At 40.2% G+C, this 20119-nt stretch overlaps 1 protein-coding gene across 1 annotated transcript in view; it reads left to right on the top strand.

The window, feature by feature from the left end:
- The first annotated feature begins 2391 nt into the window (after positions 1 to 2391).
- Positions 2392 to 20119, top strand: part of ank1b (ankyrin 1, erythrocytic b) — a 69150-nt gene continuing 51422 nt past the window's right edge. Inside the window, exon 1 of the mRNA XM_062434909.1 lies at positions 2392 to 2517. Within this exon, the coding sequence (XP_062290893.1) occupies positions 2392 to 2517 (126 nt within the window). The remainder of the gene's footprint in view (positions 2518 to 20119) is intronic.

Here is a 20119-nt window from a genome sequence, read left to right as displayed (position 1 = left end):
TTGCTAGCGAAAATTAGCATTAGCATTAGCACAGTTAACCTTCAATCTAAATGTCCCATGCTAACCAAGTTAGCAGTTATGGTTAGGATCAGTTTCATCCTGTCGTCCAAAATATGGCTCCAAAATTCCAAGGTGGCGAGGGTAAAAATGCAAACTTAAAGGTTCAAAACGGGAGTCCACAAACTTATGGGTCACGTCACAGGCACGTCCATTATTTTTTTTATACATTATTTATTTAAAAAAATGTTTTTACAGGCTATTGTGTATACACATGCATCACCTTGAGGGTCATTTCTGTGTGGTATTTGGAATAAGTAGGCTAAATTTGGTTGTATTGGCAGCTATTCAACAGGGCCATCCAATTCCTCTGCCAAATACAGAGTGTAGTGGATGCTATGGCATTATTTTGTTTTGTTAACCTCCATCTTAATAGATAGACAGATTAGCATAATGCTCAATGAAAATACAAAGCTGTCACTCAAATGAATGACAAAGGAAACATTTAAGCCACACACACACACACACACACACACACACACACACACACACACACACACACACACACACACACACACACACACACAGGGAAAGAGACTGTGTAAGTTAGAGTTCAATAATCGGCAAAGCAAACACATCCTCAAACATATCATTAGAAATACTATCTAATTTTGAATATCCACATATGGCCATAGGATTTTTATGTCATGCCTTTTTGCTTGACAGGATGGGATGGATCTGCTGTTAATCTGTTTGAAGCGGGCATCCAAGAATATGCATCCTTAGTCTTGTCATGTGGTCTCTTTGTTGTAGGCTTTGCTGCACGTTACATTGCAACATTATCCTGCAGAAGGATGATGTTGCAGAGGAGGAATTTGGGGTGGGGGCAATGAATTAGATAGAGAGAAAGACAGTTTGATGTCAGCGCTTCTTCTCTCTGATGTTGAACAGTGGGCGACAGAGAGCACATATGATGTATTGCTCTCTGTAGCCCATGAATAAAGATACAGTGTGGTACAATGGTAAGTAACCTGTTGAGATGGCAACAAAGAGATGAAACTGATATTATTTTTCTTACTGATCACCTGAAGGGTGTGACTCATTACAGTTCCCTCTGACAATATTGACATTTTTTTCTCACGTTATAGTTGCAAGTAACATGCAGTAAAACTATATGTTATCAATAGATTTGGTTTCACAATGGTCTTTTGCATTAGACATTATTAAGAGTTTTTGGTTTTACAAAACTTGGTTCAGACATCAAAACAGAAACCAATCACTGTGTTTCAATCCTACTGTCTGTTCACTCATCTGTCACTGAGTTGCTGCATCAAACATCCATGCATGCCCTCCTGATGATGGAAAGAGGGAAAGTGGTGAAATGGAACAGGAGGAAGTGAACATGCAGTTTTTATGAAGCATTCATGTTGTTGATGTTTTTCTCCCTGTCTGCTCCTGACACTAAAGCATGAGGAAAGTAGGCTGGTGTATATGTTAATGTATTGCACCATGTTTCCATGCTGTCTTCACATCAGCCTTTGGTAGTCAAGAAATGACCAAGCTTTGCAAAGAATAACAGCACAGAAGAATGAGCACTCAGATATTGTATGTTAGATAAAATATGATGATGATCGTTTTCTCTTTTACTAGCTTTCATCTTTCTCATTACTGTTCTTTCTCTCCATCCTTCTCTAGGAGGGAGGTGCCATTGAAAAGCCATGGTCAGAATGAGGGAAGATGCAAGAATTTTTTATTTTTTTTTGGAAGGCATTCTGCAGCTTTGGCGTCCCCCTCTTTTGTACCTCACCCATGCAAGACGCAACAGCAGCTATTGTGAAAGAAAAGCACATGAAAACTGTGGAGAAAGAGGCAGAATGGCAGGAAGAGGAGGACATTTGACAGATAAAAAAGATCCGCAGCAGGATCCCCACCGTGCTGAACACACGACTGCGTGACTGGTCTGTGTAAGCAGAGAGATAGGAAGGGAGGAAGGTAGGAGAGAAAGAAGGGGGAGGGGAGGCAATTCAGCGCAGTGCAAGCTGACTGGATGAGTAGCAGTCGCGGCACAGGCAGCAGCAGCATCAGCACCACTAGCTGTAGCATCTTTCTCCCTGGCTGCTGGAGGCTGTCTTGTGGCTGCAGTAGCATCTACATCATACACACACACACACACACACACACACACACACAAATAATTGGACACAGACGTTCCCATTGCTTGCCTTAAACACACACATGCTGTGGTGGCCACCAAAGAAGACGTAGTAAGTGACGGGGCTTGGGGGACAGAGGGACACAGAAAGACGAATCGGGGACGACTGGTGGTAGTGCAAACGAGAGGAGGGCTGGAGCGACGGTGATAGGAGTAGCAGCAGCAGCAGTAGCAGCGGCACCATGGCGCAAGCCGCCAAGCAGCTCCGCAAAACCAAGGACCTCGCTGAGGCCGCCGCCCAGGAGCAGAGGGAGAAGGAGGAGGAAAAGATAAAAAAGAGGAATCGATCCAGGGACCGCAGGCGCAAGGTATGGCCGGCTGTCTCAGGAGACAGGGGAGGTGACGGTGTTTCTCACACCCATTCAACACCCCCTTCCCTTCCACCTCTCTGTCTTCATCTCTCGAGCATTCTGTCTTTCTCAGCATCTATTGTGCAAGATTGGTGAGGTTTCAGTTACACATGTATAATTACACAGTTGGTCTCGCGGCCTCAGCTGGTGTGTGCGTGCGTGCGTGCGTGCGTGTGTGTGTGTGTGTGTGTGTGTGTGTGTGTGTGTGTGCAGGCTAACCAGTCAAGCACATACGCTCTGGTACAGGTTGTGTTTGCCCGGTCAGATATGTGGCTAATGTGTGTGTGTGTATGTGTGTGTGTGGGGTGGGGGGGACGGGTGGAAAAGCAGGCTGATGATGATTGTTATGCCAGTGGATGTGTGATCATGACAGGCTGTTGACTAAACAGCCTAGCAGGCGATGTCATTTTTTTCTCTTTTCTCATGTAAAGCTTTTTTTGGGGATCTCAGGCTTTTGTTGGCACAGCTCATTCATATTAATACACAGTGTGCAGCCCATACATTTAGCCTACGCATTTTTATGCTGTTAATCACATCAGCATTAAGGTGAATTAACTCCATTCTTTAGTCTTTCCCACAAAGCTGTTGTTGGTCTTACATCTCTTGTCTTCCCCCATATTACTGTTTTTTTTCTTTTTATTGGGGGAGCTATAAAATGGAGGGGAAGATGGAGGTAGCTACACTCTAATAATAGATGCAATTTCAACCCTTCTGTGTACCCTTTTTTGTGACATGCTTGTGCTGCCTTTATTGTTCAATCCAGAAATATATGTTCATGATTGTAGAAAATTCACATTTAAACTAAACTAAACATACAAAACATCCTGTGGGCACGAGAGCTCTCATTCACCCCTCTTCTCACTTCTTCCCTGCACTCTCCAGCTCTGGCTGTGCCTTTAGGTGCAGATTTTATTAGGGTTGTACTACCCTTGCACTCAGACTTGCCAGCACTTAAATGATTTATGAGAATAGATTATAGTATGAATGATGCTTGTTGAATGGATTAAAGAAACTATTATGGATTTTATCTTTTAAAATTTAGAGTATTATGCCTTCTGCAGAGATTGAGTGCTCATTGCAATGCCAGCTCCCAATTGTTCTCTGTTCCTCCTGCAATATTTCTGTGGGCACATATTGATGTGGAGTAGCAGCAGAGGATAGACGGGTCTTTTTATATTAACTCTGGGAGATGTGTGTGTATGTGTGTGTGAGAGAGAGAGAGAGAGAGAGGGAGAGAGAGAATGAGTGTGTGTGAAAGAATGAGAGTGTGTCAGATAGAAAGAAAGAAACACAAAGGAAGAAAGCCAGTCCAAAAAAAATGCATCTGCAGAGAGAGCTGGGATGCTCATGGAGCGTAATCTCTTTTCTCCTCTAATTTATTTATCATTCCTTCGGCGTGTAGCAGATTTTTTTCTCCTTTTTGCAAAGCTGTTTGCCATACAGTTCGGTTTTAGGAGTATTCAGTCTGTTTTGCTGGTTACAAACTAAAAATGTAAAAAAGTGAACTTAGCTGTATAATTTCAGTAAGTTGTAGACTGTTATCCCTTCTTGCAGTCTGCAGTAGTATTTCTTCAAGTATTTTTTTCCAGTATTATTTAATTTTTATCATTATTGTAATATAATCAATTTTAGTTGGTTTTCAGTTTTCAAAATACATTATCAATTTAAGTGATATGGCCTTCACTATTGATTATCTACCACACTAAAAACTAACATAAAATATGGGCTGGCAGACATAAAGATGAAGATGGATATTGTGAGGCTACAGAGATTAGTATTAAGCTGTATACATTTTGCTAAACTGGTTATAGCGAGATAGCTAATAACTTTTAACTGACTGCATTACACTATTGTGGCCAATGTTGCAAAGAGCAGGACTACTTAATGGTGAAATTGTATTTCCAAGATTTTTGCATTATTGTATGTAATCTTGGTTTGTGAAGTACCTTGATCTGTCAGGTATGGAACTTACTGAAGAATAATCATGTATTCATCATGCATATTGACGTTGTATATACATTTAACACGTTATAAAATCATATATAACATAAGATGCTATATATTGAATGAAAGATCTACAAGAGAATACATTTAAATCTTATACATAAAATTGTGTATTAGCTACCCAGTTAATTTGATCATTTGGTGGTTTTAGGTAGTCCATAACTGTTAAAGTCCTTTCTGACAAGCTATTAATAAAATGGTACACATAAATGTCTAAACTTTAGAGTTAAGTGGAAGAGTTTGTCACTTTCACTGATCAAAATATAAAAAAGTGAGCTTAGTGAGCCCATAGTCACTGCAATGCAAACAAAATCTAGATATATTATAGCATTGTAAGTGTTTACTTCATGCTACTGCACTTAGCCATCCACTGATCTTTGTGCTGATAACATTCACTACTTAGCTTGCGTTCATTTTACTGTAAATCTATCAAGATTACATTAATGGTCTTTTGTGGTCAAAACCACTTTCGATGTCAGTTGGCTCAGTACAGTGTGTTTACTTTTGCACCTCAAAAAATATGCAAGCCCAAGTACGATTTATCAGCTCATCAAAAATAAGTATTTAACAGTTTCTCTTAGCTTGTTTGATCCTGTAAGGCAGAATACTTGGTCCAAAGGATTTGCTGTTGCTATGGATAGTTTAATTTTATTGACAAAATATTTCTACGTATATTATTTTTAACGTAATAAGAAATAATTATTCTTGTTAATTCTAAATAAGAAATCACTGAAAAACCTTGCAAGACAGCTGGATATGCAAGATCATGACATCATGAGATCACGACATCATGAGATCACACGAGAATCCATATTGTCAGGCTTCAAATTATGCGCTTGTGTCCAAACCACCAGCGGTTTAGACCAAACGTGGTCCTATGAGGATTCTCGCATGATCTCGTAAATCCAGCTGTCCTGTAAGGTAAGATGGTTGTAGACAGTGATTGACAGATGGTTCATCCAATCAGCTGTCAGATATCATTGAAAGTGTTTGCCTTTCTCCAAAGAGTTTCCAAGGACGACTTCTCAGATGATTCTGTTAAACAAACTATTTGATGCTTTAGGCTAAGATTTCAGTTTAAGGCCCATTTCAAGGAATAGTCAGTCCTCCACTTTCATGTAAAACATTTGGAAATGGTTTTGCTTGGTCTTTTAGAGTTATTTTCGTCAGCAAATGAGAAGCGGTTCGCTTTCTTCATAGTGTTTTTCACCTGAATGTGTGATATGGATACAATGACGTGTCATTTTGGTTATTTTGATCTATGGTTTTGATTAGACGGTCCAGGGAAGGGCGACGATCGGTAGCTTAATTCTCATTATAAAACCGCATTTCCCATAAATCTAGTCACTTTCTGTTTTCGGCACAGGGTTTGTTTTGAGGAGGAGAGGTTGATGAGCCTTGCTAACTGTGAATGAAGAGTTATTTTTGTTGATAAAACAAGTTTTGTGTGGAAATGTTTACTTTGTGCCTTAATACCATCAGCAGAACTCCTGTGAATCCAGTCACACACAATATCAATATAAAATAAAGGATATCGATTTATTGTTGTTATTATTGTTCTCATTACAATGTATAAGCATTACATTTACAATAATATTGATATTAAAAGCTTTCTAGTAATACTATTAACTATGGACAAATCATGTACATTTTGAATCTCTGGTTCACTACTTCTGTTTAAGTGGCCTTTGTCCCTCTTTTTCACCTCAATCTTCAACCTTGGCACTTTATCTCTCTGTCCACTGCGTATCTCTCTCTGAATGTGTCTTTCTTCCTCCAGTAGATTGTGGCTTTGCACGCAGAAGGAGTGAGGAAGCAAGTCAAAGAGACAGAGAGGGAAAGAGGAGGCAGAGGCAGGTCTTAATGTTCTGGAGATGTTAATTAGTTCCATTCGATGTAAATCAAACTCGGCAGCATGGCATCTCTCCTCTCTGCGCCTCCCCTTGCACAAAGGTCATCCACTACAGTGCCTGCAGAGATCCTATCATAACTCTGGATAGACTGGACAGTAATGTAGTTAGGAAATCTGCTAAGAAAGTGCGGGGGCATTCGGCTACCTCTGCGGGATGAGGTGGCTGCCATACAGCTACAAAATCCCAGGTTTAGAATAGATATGACCTTTGTCATACACGCTGACTCTCCTCTATGTCTTTCTTCACATAGCTGAAAATTGAGAAAACATCATCTTTGACAGGAGAACAAGAGCAGAGATGTCACAGAAGTGAACCAGAATATTAAATACTTTCATGTGCTAGGTTTTTAGTTTTATGCATGGGGGTGAGTGGTGCCATGTTGTGTAAAGGAGTCACTGTGATCAGACCTGACATCTTGTTTGCAAATGCATTGTGAGTCAACATTAATATTTTTCTTCTTAGCTTACAAAAAATAGTTACCTTAGTTGCTTATCGAGAAATAAAGTCAGCAGGCGGTCTTAAATGAAGCTAAATCTAATCAGACTCATGTTGACAACAGTGGCGACAGACTGCCCAACAACTCGTACTGTGTCACATGTGGAATTAACTGCAATACAAGGCTTAGCAGGATTATATTTTACTGTCTCTGCCTATAGCCCCAGACTATACCAAGGATCATGATCTATCTGACCATACTGTGGTCAGTACTGTATGTCTCACATTATTGACCACTGCTCTCTGTTTACTGGTCACTAGTCACAACAACCTTATGACTGCCATTGATTTGTGCTACAATTACTAAAACGTCAATTAAAGTAGAATACAATTTCGAAAGACTCAGAAGTAGATTTGGTCTTTTGAATTGCAGCAACAAGTGTGCAAGTTTTTTAATTTCAACTATCAATAATCAATTATTTATGAACAGTTTTACACATAATTATAAGGCTGTGATCAAATAAAAATGGTCACGACATGTGCTAAACCTGGAATAATGCAAATGAGGAAGTTACATGAAAATGCTTGGTCATGTTCAAGTTGTGCTAGTGATTGTTTGGGTGCCTTCTCAGTTCCTTGTAGCCAATGGGATCAAGTAATCCGGGACCTTTTTTTATTGTAGTAGCTCAGCCTGCGAGTCCTCAGGCTTGTACATTTTTCTGTTTCCTCCAGGCGTGCACTTAATACAATGGATCCAAAGATCTACTAATGGATAGTGTGTGCTCTACTCGCTATGAGCTGTGTGTGTGTGTGTATGTGTGTGTGTGTGTGTGTCAAATAGCAAGGCTTCAGGGTATCTCATTCCACTTTTATGTAACCTTATGGATACCCACCCCTATTTAGCCAAAACTCTCCTCTGTTTCTCTGCCTCTTTCTGTTCCTCTGTGTCCAATTTTGTCCTAAATAAAACAGCTCACAGGACGACGGCATCAGAAATCATTTTCTAACTTTGGTAATTAAAAGTTTTATCATCTCCATGAATGAATAATTACAAATATTTTTAGACAGGAGGGAAATTAATCCCCATTTGGTTATTTGAATATTCCAGAGCATTGGATGCAAACTAATTGATCATTTAGGTAATTCATGACATTGCACAGAACAGCTGAAAAACTCTCAACTATGCTTTAGAATAACCATCTTATCATAAGCTGCTTCTCTGAACATTGTGAAATCCACAAACATTTGAACTGATTGACCTCAGTTATAAGAGTATTGTACCGCCTGAGTCACATGACAAATCTCTATGTATTTGGCACGTGACCGCTCTTTAGGATACACATGGCAGCACTGATTAAAGGCATGTATCACTTTTTATTTAGCTGCTGCCTCTTTGTAAACTAGTTGTCAAATCATTGCTGTTCTCCTTGCACTCAGCGAGTCTTACAGTTTAAATACAGCATTGTGTGCTCCAGATTTTGACAAAATAGGTGGCTTGAAAAGAAAAGATACTTTGATTCACTGTATTAGTGCTGGCAAAAAATGTATCAGCAATTCTTCTTTTACTGATACTTTTACGAGTTCGTTTTGTAGTGGGTTTGCTCTGGTATACACTACTTCCAGGAAATTGCCGTATGACATTACAAAAGCTCTGGCCTTCTTCTGCCAACTCTGCTTTTATATGCTACCAAACTAACTACCAGCGATGTACACCAAAGATATGGCTTGGGGGCTTCAGGGCTTGTCAGATTCATTCAATCATGTACCAGAATCAGACAGCAGGCTCAGCGCCTTTTAGCCTGTTAGCATATGAATGCTATTTCTGTGGACAGTGGAGTTTGGTGAGGCTAGCTGCCATTTGGTTGATAGTTAGAACGCTTTTATTGCTTGTTCGTGTTAAAAGTGGTTTAGATGCATTGTCTCCTGTTTCTTTCCTATTTCTGCTACTGTCATAATATAACGTACACATTATTTATTTATGGCTATATGAGAAGTGTAATTTCCATAAGCAACCCTTTCAACACACTTAGTGGATTCAATATTGAAATAAAAAACTAACTAAAATTAGATTTGCATTGCTGTCTGTATTGCTGCTATAAGATAAACACTCACTGAGCACTTTATTAGGAACACCTGTGTAATCTAATGTAATCCATTACAACAGCTCTGCCATACTGTTATGAAGCTTGTAGATTTTCAGTTTAGTTTGCACAGGTTTCCTAATAAATGACTTGGTGAATGTATATATCTCAACATACCTTCATGTTGGATATTTTAAAATGTACTATTGAATAAGATTTCAGGTGGTATACAGGATACAGTGAAAGCCTTTTACAATGGATCTTACAATGGTTCTTGAAAATCTTGCTGTTTAGAGACATGGTATGCATTATTTTTGTAAGGCAACAGTAATAAGCGTAATAGAGTAGACCGGTGCCTATTCAAGCACTTTGAGTAAAGGGAGAGTCGGATGAGCCAAGGTCGAGCAGAGCAAAGCAGCACTCAGCCGAGGCCGAAGCAGCCACAGGCTATATTTACCTGCAAGCCTAGGATTACACTGCATCTGAGACCAGAGCTACCCATCTATCTACACACCACTACTGTGTACTAGCTGAGCACCTGCTCCGATACTGTATCTGATGTTGCCCCGGATCTGTACCTGCTCCCGACAACACAGGAAGATTCCAGAATAGAAGTATGAGGGTCGATATCTATCAGGCCTCTTTGACAGCATATCTTAACTATCTTAACTGTCACATATTTTGATGTGGAGATCAAAGTGATTTTAGTATGCCTCTTCAGACACCATTGATGAATATCAGCAAAGTCATTTTTCTTTATTAATGCAAAACTTTGGTACTCACTGCAGCTGTGTTATTGGAATTATGGTACATTAAAGGTGCAATATACAAAATCCAGCCCCACTAGACGTCAGCAAACAACTTTAGTAATGTAATGGCCTCCTGAGCAGAGAATGAAGTCACACTCCAATCGTGTTTGTTATAATCCGAACTTCTCTCTTTTTTGTTTTGATAGCTGGTCCAGCCTCTCATGCATGCTAGTACATGTGAGTTCCTTTCTGTGCTCTTTGCGTCTGTTTTCAAGATGGCGGTTGGGTCACAAACAATCTCACATTAGAGCTAAACATTTTAGCTAAGAAACAGGTATTGCAGTAACAGAATATTGACCTACAGTATATTTGATTAGCACTGCCTAGTTTGATCTGAGTTTGTGAGCAGTGTGTTCAGATCTCGGATGTATTATAAGAGCTGGATACTGGACCAAAAATTTCCCCCATTCAGTCTATTGGCCTATGGCGCACAGTTTGTGTGTCGTGTTCGCCCACTGAATATACGCAGCCCCACCTGCAAGTTCGGCACAACGAAAGTTTTATAAACACAAAATCTTCATAGATCAAAAATCCATAATAGAAAGAGTCATAATGACCTCGTCTGCTCTTCGAGATGTCCTGTCAAATGTTTTACAGATGTATCTTTTACAGTGATCGTATATAGGGGATATGCTTTTTGGGCTGAAATACTGCAAGTGGCCACTGGGACAAATTGGCTGATGGCTGATGGCTGTGTGGCGACTAACCAGCTCTTATAATACATCGATGGCTCAGATGCCACTTTCTTTTTGTGTGGAACTAGTGGGGCTGAATGATGTTTTATTTTGTGAATTTAAAATGTGTTGACATGTATTAATTATTTTCATATTCTGGAAAAAGTAAAGTGTTGGTACTTTTCAGAGCAATATCGATACATAAGTTCCTTAAATACAGTATACAGTGTAGAAATTGGTCAGTGCTTTTCATATTCTAGGTATGTCATCTTATGGACAGATGAAGTATTGGTGGATACTTTTCAGAGCCATGCCTATAAGTCATTTAAACTCAAAGTCAGTCATACAATGTTATACAATAAAGTAAAACAAAATCTATTAATCTTATATTTTAGTTCTAACAAGACTGTATCAAGGTATTCTAGAAACTCTGAAAAGTCACAAATCTCTTTATTTAGCCCCACTCCATGATCTTACACCTTTTCCCTAGAAAAGCGGACGATTAATTAACTGGGTAAAAATAACTACATTTTGGGAGCACCCTCTTAGTTTAAGATGATGAACTGCAACATCCCCTGTCGTATTCTGGCTAGGGACTTTTTCTCTCCCTTTCTGTCATCTCTGTACTATCTGTGATAAAGGCAGAACCCCCCCCACCCCCCAAATACTGTATTAAATGCTACAGCTTAAATGGTTTGATTTAATAATTTAGTGTTTAATATAATTATGGTTTTGGAGAGTGTTTTTCCTTTTAAGAATCAGTAGCTTGAGTTTGATATCTTTGTTTCACTATCCTGCATAGTTTATATGTGTTATGTTTAGAGTTTCCAAGAATGGCACTGAAATTACTACCTTTTGAACTCAAACCATGAGCCAGCTGTGAAGCAAAAAAAGTCGTAAATGTATTATATTGTAACTTTAGCACTGATTACATTTTTAGTTTTTGCATTGTTTTGCAACACTAGCAACAGTTGTTGAATGTTGATTGGATCAGAGAGTCACTTACCAATGACCCATTAGATTAACACGCAGTCGTCAATATCTTCAAGTTGCAGCTCATCTGCCTGCATCACCATCGTTAGCAAGGCAGACCAGTGTGAATCCCCGGTATGTAGAGGGAGGGGAAAATAACTGTAAATCTTTTTGGAAAAGTTCATCGTGACCCTGGGGTCAGGTGGCAGGTGGTCTGACGTGACTGATGTTACCGTGGTGATAACTGTGTGTCACCTCACGCGTCAGGGTGATGGAGGGATGAGGAGATGGATGAGGACATGCCGTAGTCGGCGATGATGTCTAAGTCGCTGCACAGACCTACAGCTACACACGAAATGCTGCAGGAAAAATTGCTTGTTGCCTAAGCGACACTCTCAAATTGCTTTGTGCTGCTGACTTTCATTTCAACTCAACCTGCTTTACATCAATAAGAGAACATGAGTTTTTTTCTGAGATTTGTATTGCATCCCAAACCAGAACAATTTCACATCAAAAGGGATGTCTAAAATACACAACACTTAAAAAAGCACACATATAATTTCCACAGTTGACCTACATACAGTATATACCTAGATAGTACTAATGATTCATTTGACTCATCACAGGTCATTAGCAAAGTCAGTATGAGTGAGCGCTGTTAATTCCAAAGAATCATTAGAGGGAGAGTGAAAGTGATAGAGACTGGCACCATGCCACACACACTGATAGGCACACAAAGTGCACACCCACACACACACTTAGAGCTGGATCTTGGCATTATGTAATGGAATTAGTGCTCCTCAAGGTCTACATGGATCGTGTGGCCTGCAGGAGCCCACTAATGCACTGAAGCAGCAGCTCTGAGGCACACCCTGACTCCATCACTTTCCTCTGCTGGCCTAAACAGATTTTAGGGTATGTGTGCCGGCTAATGGATGCAGTGTGTGATCAAAAATCAAGGATTTTATGTAGCTACTGGTGGTGCTGTGAGATATTTCCATTATAGTTATGATTCTAGACATATTGAATTACAAACTGAATAATGTGTCACATACAAACTGACTTGAATTTGATTTTGCAGCTTGAACAAAGATTGATTGATAGATATGCATGGACATAGCCACACAATGCAATGCAACTTATTTTCTTTGAAGCTATATAGTTCAGTGTGAGTTAAGACTGGATCTACTGCCTACAATATTATCATTATTATTACTCTTTCAAAAACATTACCCCCCCCCCCCCCCCCCCCCATTGATATTAACCAGGTGAATGCTTTATTAATAGATTTAATTACAGATAGGGATTCTATATTTTATTTAGTTAATCAATATTACAATTGTAAGTGTATCTTACTGGTTGTCTGTGTTGATGGATGGCAACAGTAATGAGTGTATATTCAACTTATAAGCGCATCATTTTCAGATATCCTATATGAATAAAATTATCTCTCTTATTCTCTCCATATGATGAAATTAATTAGTAATCAGTGTGGTTCCTCTCAGACTGCAAACTTAGAAACTCTTTGTCAGGCTCCTCTTAAACTTTTTACCTTGCTGACCAATGCTGCTGCTTCTATGTTCATTTCGGCCCTGCAGTTCGGATGGCCTGGCATTTCGGACGTTGTTTTTTGTTTGTTTGTTTGTTTGTTTGTTTGTTTATTTGTGTTTTTAATGACTGAAAGACTTTTCCAAGGACTGTTCTGATTATTCTAGAGCTCTGGGTCTAGAGACTGGGACTCCTCTCTGCTGTGTGTCCACTACAGCAGCCTCAACTAAGTCTGAGACTGGATTCACGCTCCTGGGAAGCAGTGAACCAAAGCATTTCACTGAACCTGCTGCTCCCATCTCATTCTGGCTGACACTCTGGTGACCTGAGGATCACTGCATCTGCTTTGCCTTGCTCTGCACTTTCGAGAAATGTGTTCATCATTGGCTGTTTATCAGCCCTTCATCTGCCCTTCATCACCACAAAAACTGTAGGAAAAAAACATCTACCATGCTTCAACCTCAGAGTTGATGCAAGACCTAATAAAAATTAGATTTTTATTGACTGTAAACAGAGCCTTGGTCCCTATTTTCTCGATATAATCAATTAATCATTTAGTCACAAAATGTCAGATCATAATGGAAAATGGCTATTAGAATTTTCCACAGCCCAAGATGACATGTTCAGGTGTATTGTTTTGTCTGACTAACAGTCCAAAACCCCAAAATATTAAATGGTCAGTCATTTAAAAACGCAAATATTCACATTTGAGAAGCTGGAACCAGCAAATGTTGGCATTTTTACTGAAAGAATGACTCAAACAATTAATCAGGGAGGCATTCATTCAGTTCACTTACTCTATTCCTTTTTGAAACAACATTTTTCTACTGACTTTAACTTATAAAATTTTAATCATACATATTATTAAAACAGCAGGCTTCAACCCAAACCTAACCTTAACATTCTTTGCCTGTAGACGACATTATACGCTTTCTGTGGAGGGCAATGAGTACTTTGCAAGGCAGAAATGTTTGAGGGAATGCCCAAAACATATATTATTGATCGTGGGGTTAGACTGTTTGTTTGTGGAGTCACCCGCCTAGCAGCAAGTATAGTTTTCTTTTTTGTTAAAAATGATAAATTCTTGATGGACTGAAAATGTCTTCTGATGTATGACCTTTATTTCATCCATTGAAGCATGCACAGGTGTGGATTTAATTGGTTGTGTGTGTGTGTGTGTGTGTGTGTGTGTGTGTGTGTGTGTGTGTGTGTGTGTGTGTGTGTGTGTGCGTGTGCGCTGTCCACCAACATAGATTAGTTATTGAGTGATGAGCTGGAAGCGAGAGGAGTCGTTCCATCTGCAATCAAGCAGCCATCCCTGTGACACATCACACCCCTTCTCATCACGCAGACACACACACACACACACAGGAACAAACACATCCAAATAGAAGAGAGTCAGGTTAAAAAGGAGCATTTATTGTAAACAGTATTGGCTTTCCGGTTGTGAAACTACTGAAAATGACAGAATAAAACATGAGCACTTTCCAAACAATCCTGCCGGTACCAGCTGCCGTTCATTCAGTGATATCACTTTGCACTCTCAGCTTGCATCAGCACTCATTGATGGCACCTTGGGCCGGAAACACAGCAAGAAGAGACGGCGAAAGCAAACTGAAACTGAGTGTTTCTCCTCAGTCGACTCTCAATTGTCGTCCTCCCTCAGCTACTTTTTTTTATTTTTGCATTTCTACTTTTTCCTCCCCCCCGTGTGAGTATGATCGTGTGTTTGCAGCTATGAACCTCTTGTTGCATCCATGACATGTATGTAGCACAAAGACACCAATCGACATCGACAAATATTTCCCTGCACTATCCTCCTCTGTTGTCTAATGTACAGAGGCATCGAGCTGGAAAATCCACACTGCACTTGTATAAATACTTAATTGCTAATTCAATTTTTAAACTCTAGATTGAAGTGGGGGGCGGGAGTGAAACTGTTTCTTCTTCTACTGTGCCCTTAGTGCTTTTCTCCATCAGCTATCTGTCTGTGTCTCTCTGCTTAACCACACTGCTCGGTCTCTCTGCATCCTTCCATCGTCCTCTCCTTTTCCCTTCTCTATGCCCCTCTATCTCTCCTTCTACCAGCCTTTCCTATTAACTGTTTATTTGGGTTCATTGCTCTTCATCCTGCCTATGTGTTCATTGGTAAAAGCAAATGCCTGTTGTGTAGTTTTTGTTGACATGTTTATGATATCTCCAATGCTACATGAAAAAATGGAAGTGTCTCTTAACTCTCGACTACTTAGACTGTAGAGGTCACTGTAGAAAATGATAGTATTGGTATTGATGCTGTACTGTCCATAGTTCATCCTTTGACCAATCAATTTGAAGGACTAAGTCAGGCTTGTTATCTACTATTTTACTCATTTAACTCTGCTGATGAAGGACATGAGATTCAGCTGACAGCCCCACAAAATTTCCAGGAAGCTGACCTCATGTAAAGATTTTTCTACAAAGATCAAGCCCAGATAAGTCAGTAAATATACATAACATACTATATAAATTTAGTTTTTCAGTAGGTGCAGAGCACCATTTTCAAGAACCCTATGTCTGTCCACTCTCTATAGTCCTCCTCCCGGAAGCCTGTCAAATGTCTATATACTCAGGATTCAGAAATGATTAAAAGGCTTTCTGTGTGGAGTCCTCTACATGTTGCTGTCGGCCAAACTGACTCACGTCATGTCAGCGCCACTGTCTACATCATTCAGACAATGTAGTTGAAGTACCAGAGCTAACAGCCAATTCCCCAACAGAGAATCACTGTTAAATCAAAAGCTGGGAAATGAATACACGCAGATGTTTGCCCTCATTCTAAACTCTAAATGTCACACATCATCAAACATATGACACTTAAAAAGTTTGCTAATGTATATGTAACTCCAAACTCTGCATCGGGATTTATTTTCAAATATGGGCAGCATCTGAGCATGTCCCCCCTAAAATAATCAAGTGTGTATGTGTTTGCATGCAAGTGTGTGCATGAGTCTGTGCATGCGGCTGCTGTCTGTGCTGTTATTGACCGGTCGGGATGTGTTGCCTGTGCACCACACCATGGCCAATGTTAATTTACTGCATGGTGTGCAGATTCGGCCTCATTAACTGACATGGAGATTTTCTCTCACCGGAAAACACTGTTGCGCACTGTTTGCCCTTTTCCCCTCTCTTTCCACTTCCCTTCCTCCATCCATTCCTCTATCCACCACTGAGCCTTTCCCCTAATGCCATGATAATATCGACCGCTGCCCATTGATCCAACATTGATACCTGTTATTTGACAAACTAAAAGCGAGCGACAGTAGATAGGGAATAGGTTAAACACATTAAAACATTACACAACATGCAGGTGAATAGTCAGTCTATTTATTTCTCTGTCCCCGTTTGACAGCGATGTGCTCTATCAGCTGTAAGCCATTTGCAAGCTTTAATATGTCTTGTCTATTACAGCAACTCCAGCAATCAAATCATCCATAGGACAAGCATCCATTACCAGCCTAAACACAGTTGGAGGCTGAGTATAATAATAAATGTACCAGTTTTTTTTTCAGGACAACCGGTGAGTCATAAAATGTGATTTTTCTAGCATTTAGATGATGCAGAGTTAGCAGGAACAGATGGGAATGTAATAGTGCTCTGAAGGCAGAGTGGAGAATGTTATCGTGATTTCAACCCTTAAGCTGTTTTCTGAAATAAGTGCCTAACAGAAGAACAAAACAGCAAAAAAAAGGATAATACAAAGTTTAGTGTCCTCCCTAGGGAAATGTCTTGGGCTTGGCATCCTCTGCTCTGTTTTATTCACTTCCTGTTTGTCACAAGTCACAAGAGCACAAAGCACAGCAAGAAATTCTCTCATCAGCACAGTCATTCACAGCAGATTGTATAACAAATCTTATTACTTTAACAAAAACACTAGTTTAATCCAGCTGTAGAGCAGGAGCATGATGATGCAGATGCTGACAGTCTGAAGGCAGGGTTACTGGCTGATTACATCACCAGCAATCACGCTTCAGTTTTGCTTGAAGGACACACATGCATCACTTCAATGCCTGATTTGATTGATTGGTTTAGTGATAGATCGCACGTATGTCTCGAGAATTCCTACACCGCCCCCCCTCTTGTATCAAACACACACACACACACACACACACACACTCTTTGAGTTTTTACACTGTTGTTCTCTCACTGTCGCACATCTATGACTCACAGGAACACACACAAGCTCAAATATTTCCGGAATGTGGCCTGGTTGTAATGAACCAGAGTGACTGACTCAGCTGTTTTTAAGGCGGTGTGACCGACTGACAGGGTGACAGGATGTGTGCTGCTGGCTCTGCACCAGCGGTCCCATGGGGATGGCCAAGGTGAGAGGAAAAACACCCAGACACACGGCCTCTCAAATATGCACACAGCATACATATTACACTTCCCCCCCACCCCCTCATCCTTTAATCCTATAGGTTAACACGCTGAGGCTTCTCCTCCTTCATCACAATTCAAGAGGCCGAGCTCACTGAACCAGCAAAAAGGTGATTGATTACACTATAATTTGCAGCACCCACTAGAAATAGAGATAGAGAGAGCAGCTCTTGCCATTGTGAACACGGCATCTTTATCTCAGTTTACTAATCTGTCTCTGGTTGCTGTATGTTTGAATCCGGCACTAGATAGACACACAGCCTCTGTCATAGAAGATCTGAAATCTCTCTCATGCCAGTTTAACTGCTGAAATAATAAATGAGGTCAGGTGCAGGCATTGGAGCTAGTAATGACCCAGTAAGATGGGAAGTCTTTTCTCTCTCTTGCTACAGATATTACCTCTATCTGATATTTTTACTGTATACAGTATGTATTTCAAAACTATATCCTAGATTAAATATTTGGCACAGCTGATTAATACAGTAACAATGTGCTAATGAGGCGTTTCCCCTTATAGTTCTAACATGGTTTCAGGGGCCTTTTCACTCTGACATATAATATTAATCAGAAGATGAATACTTAATGCATAGATTGTCCTCATTGCCAGGTGGCAGTGTGATATGAAAAGTGTTTGAAATGAAAGGTCGATCTTTTTTAAAGGTGTTATACTGTTCAGTCTTGCAGAAAAAAACAATTAACACCATTACGGATGAGGCTGTCAAAACTTTTTGCGTTTAATTAATGTTCTATTTCCTGTCCGGTTAAGGTGTATGCGGACATTTCTTAGCCTGCAGGTGTACAGCTGTGTGTGTACGAACATCACATGCTTGATACACAGGACAGACAAGAAGCATCAGCAACTGGTGAACGACGAGGATGATTGATGGCGCTCCGAACCAAGTGCAGCTTTCTGCAAAATGCGGCGTGTCAGCTTGTCTGGCCCATATTTTTAGCTCTCCCTGATGCATAAGGTTTATTATAGCATGAGCTTTAGAAAGGGCTCAGTGACTTTTCGCTGTGACATCATGTGACATGTGTCATAGTCATCGTTCACCAGCTCATCTGTTTTCGACTCGATAATGTATTTTAGTGACCTTGTGCATCTCAATCAGTCTGATTTTTACACATTTTTCTACTTGACAAGCATCAGTGTGGTTTATGGTTGGAGAATGGATGCCATGATGCTGTCTTGTTGACTTGTGTTGAGAGATGGATTAATGCAGGCATTTCGGTATGATTCAATGCCCTCGCATCTTTTGAGCGACTCTGTTTGTGTCACTGTAATCATCATAATGCCTGCTTTGGCCCACAGCCCTTTTCCAGTATGTTAATGAGTTTAAATCATTTTTCATGTAGTATTTCATTTTTTCCTCATTTCCCCCCCTCTCTCTCTGTCTGTGACTCATTTCTCTAATCTTGACTTCATGGGAAAATGTATTAGGCAGGCCACTTGCTGCAGCTGTAAATTGATGGGCTGTGTGTTAACCCCTACTGGAGCTCAGGCCTGACCCTGGTATGAGGAGCATGTCCCGCTGATGAATAGCTCCTCGTGGGCTGAAACGCCCCTTGTGAACCCGAGCAGAGTGCTGAATCATAAGGAGCCGGCACTATCGACCAAGCCTCAGGGAGTGGTCACCATCCCCGAGAAATCCATCAGACCAGCGATGGCAATTTGTGGCTGAGGATAATACAGTACCATTATTCTCTAATGATGGCACGTGAGGGGGCTTTGCTATTTTTGTAGCTCTAGTTTTATAAGTGGTTATTATGTTTCTTAATACATGAATGCCAGATTTAATAGCTTGTTTTAAAACATAATGAAAAGGCTTGGGCTCACTGCATTAAGCAGAGCAAGACAGAGCTTGACACCGTTATTGTTCTTGCTATCACTGTTTCATTGTTATGCTTAGAAGCGGCATTGCTTCTGATACTATTAGGTGTGAACTCAGAGTAACAGCTGGATCTAGCCGTGCCCTCTTGCGATCTTTGTCTTCTAGTTCATCTTGCCTTTGTCCTCAGTGACTTTTCCCTCCTTCATCCTCCATCAGCCCCTCTGTGCCCCATCCCTCTCTCAACATGTCGCTTAGTGGTATGACTCAACACCCACTGTGTGATTAGTGATGACCCGCTGTCACCAACACAGACACGCACACTAGGGCGGGCTCACTGCGCACATGTCAGCACACACAGCTGCCTAGTATATGCACAGGCACACACGCGCACACACACACACACACACACACACACACACACACACACACACACACACACCTGCAAACACATTTCATATTCCTAGAGATATTAATAGTTCCTGTTATCTGTGATTAAAAATCTTATAGCAATCATCTAAATGAGTGGTAATATAATAGAGGACAAAGGTTCACACCTCTCTTCAACCCTTTCTTTCATACAGTATGTTATCCAGTCTTGTGAGGCCTACAAGCTTTTCAGATTTTGGGGTCTTTACAGAGCTCCAATTAACAGTGATTTTCATTGTAGACTAATTAGCTGATTGTTTTCTCAATTAATCGATTAAAGTTTTAGCCTACAAGATGTAAAAAACATCGATAAAAATGCAGTGAACTATATCTACCAACAGTCCAAAACTGAAATTTGACATGTTTCCTTGAAAAATAACTGAAATGATTAATCAAATAGTCCAAATAGTTTTACAAATTATTTTTCATCTAACTGTTGCAGCTCTAGTT

Source organism: Scomber scombrus, chromosome 15 (genome assembly GCF_963691925.1).
Source record: "Scomber scombrus chromosome 15, fScoSco1.1, whole genome shotgun sequence".
Taxonomy (NCBI): Eukaryota; Metazoa; Chordata; class Actinopteri; order Scombriformes; family Scombridae; genus Scomber; species Scomber scombrus.
The sequence above is the reverse complement of the archived record's forward strand: the minus strand, read 5'-3'. Positions and strand labels throughout refer to the sequence as shown.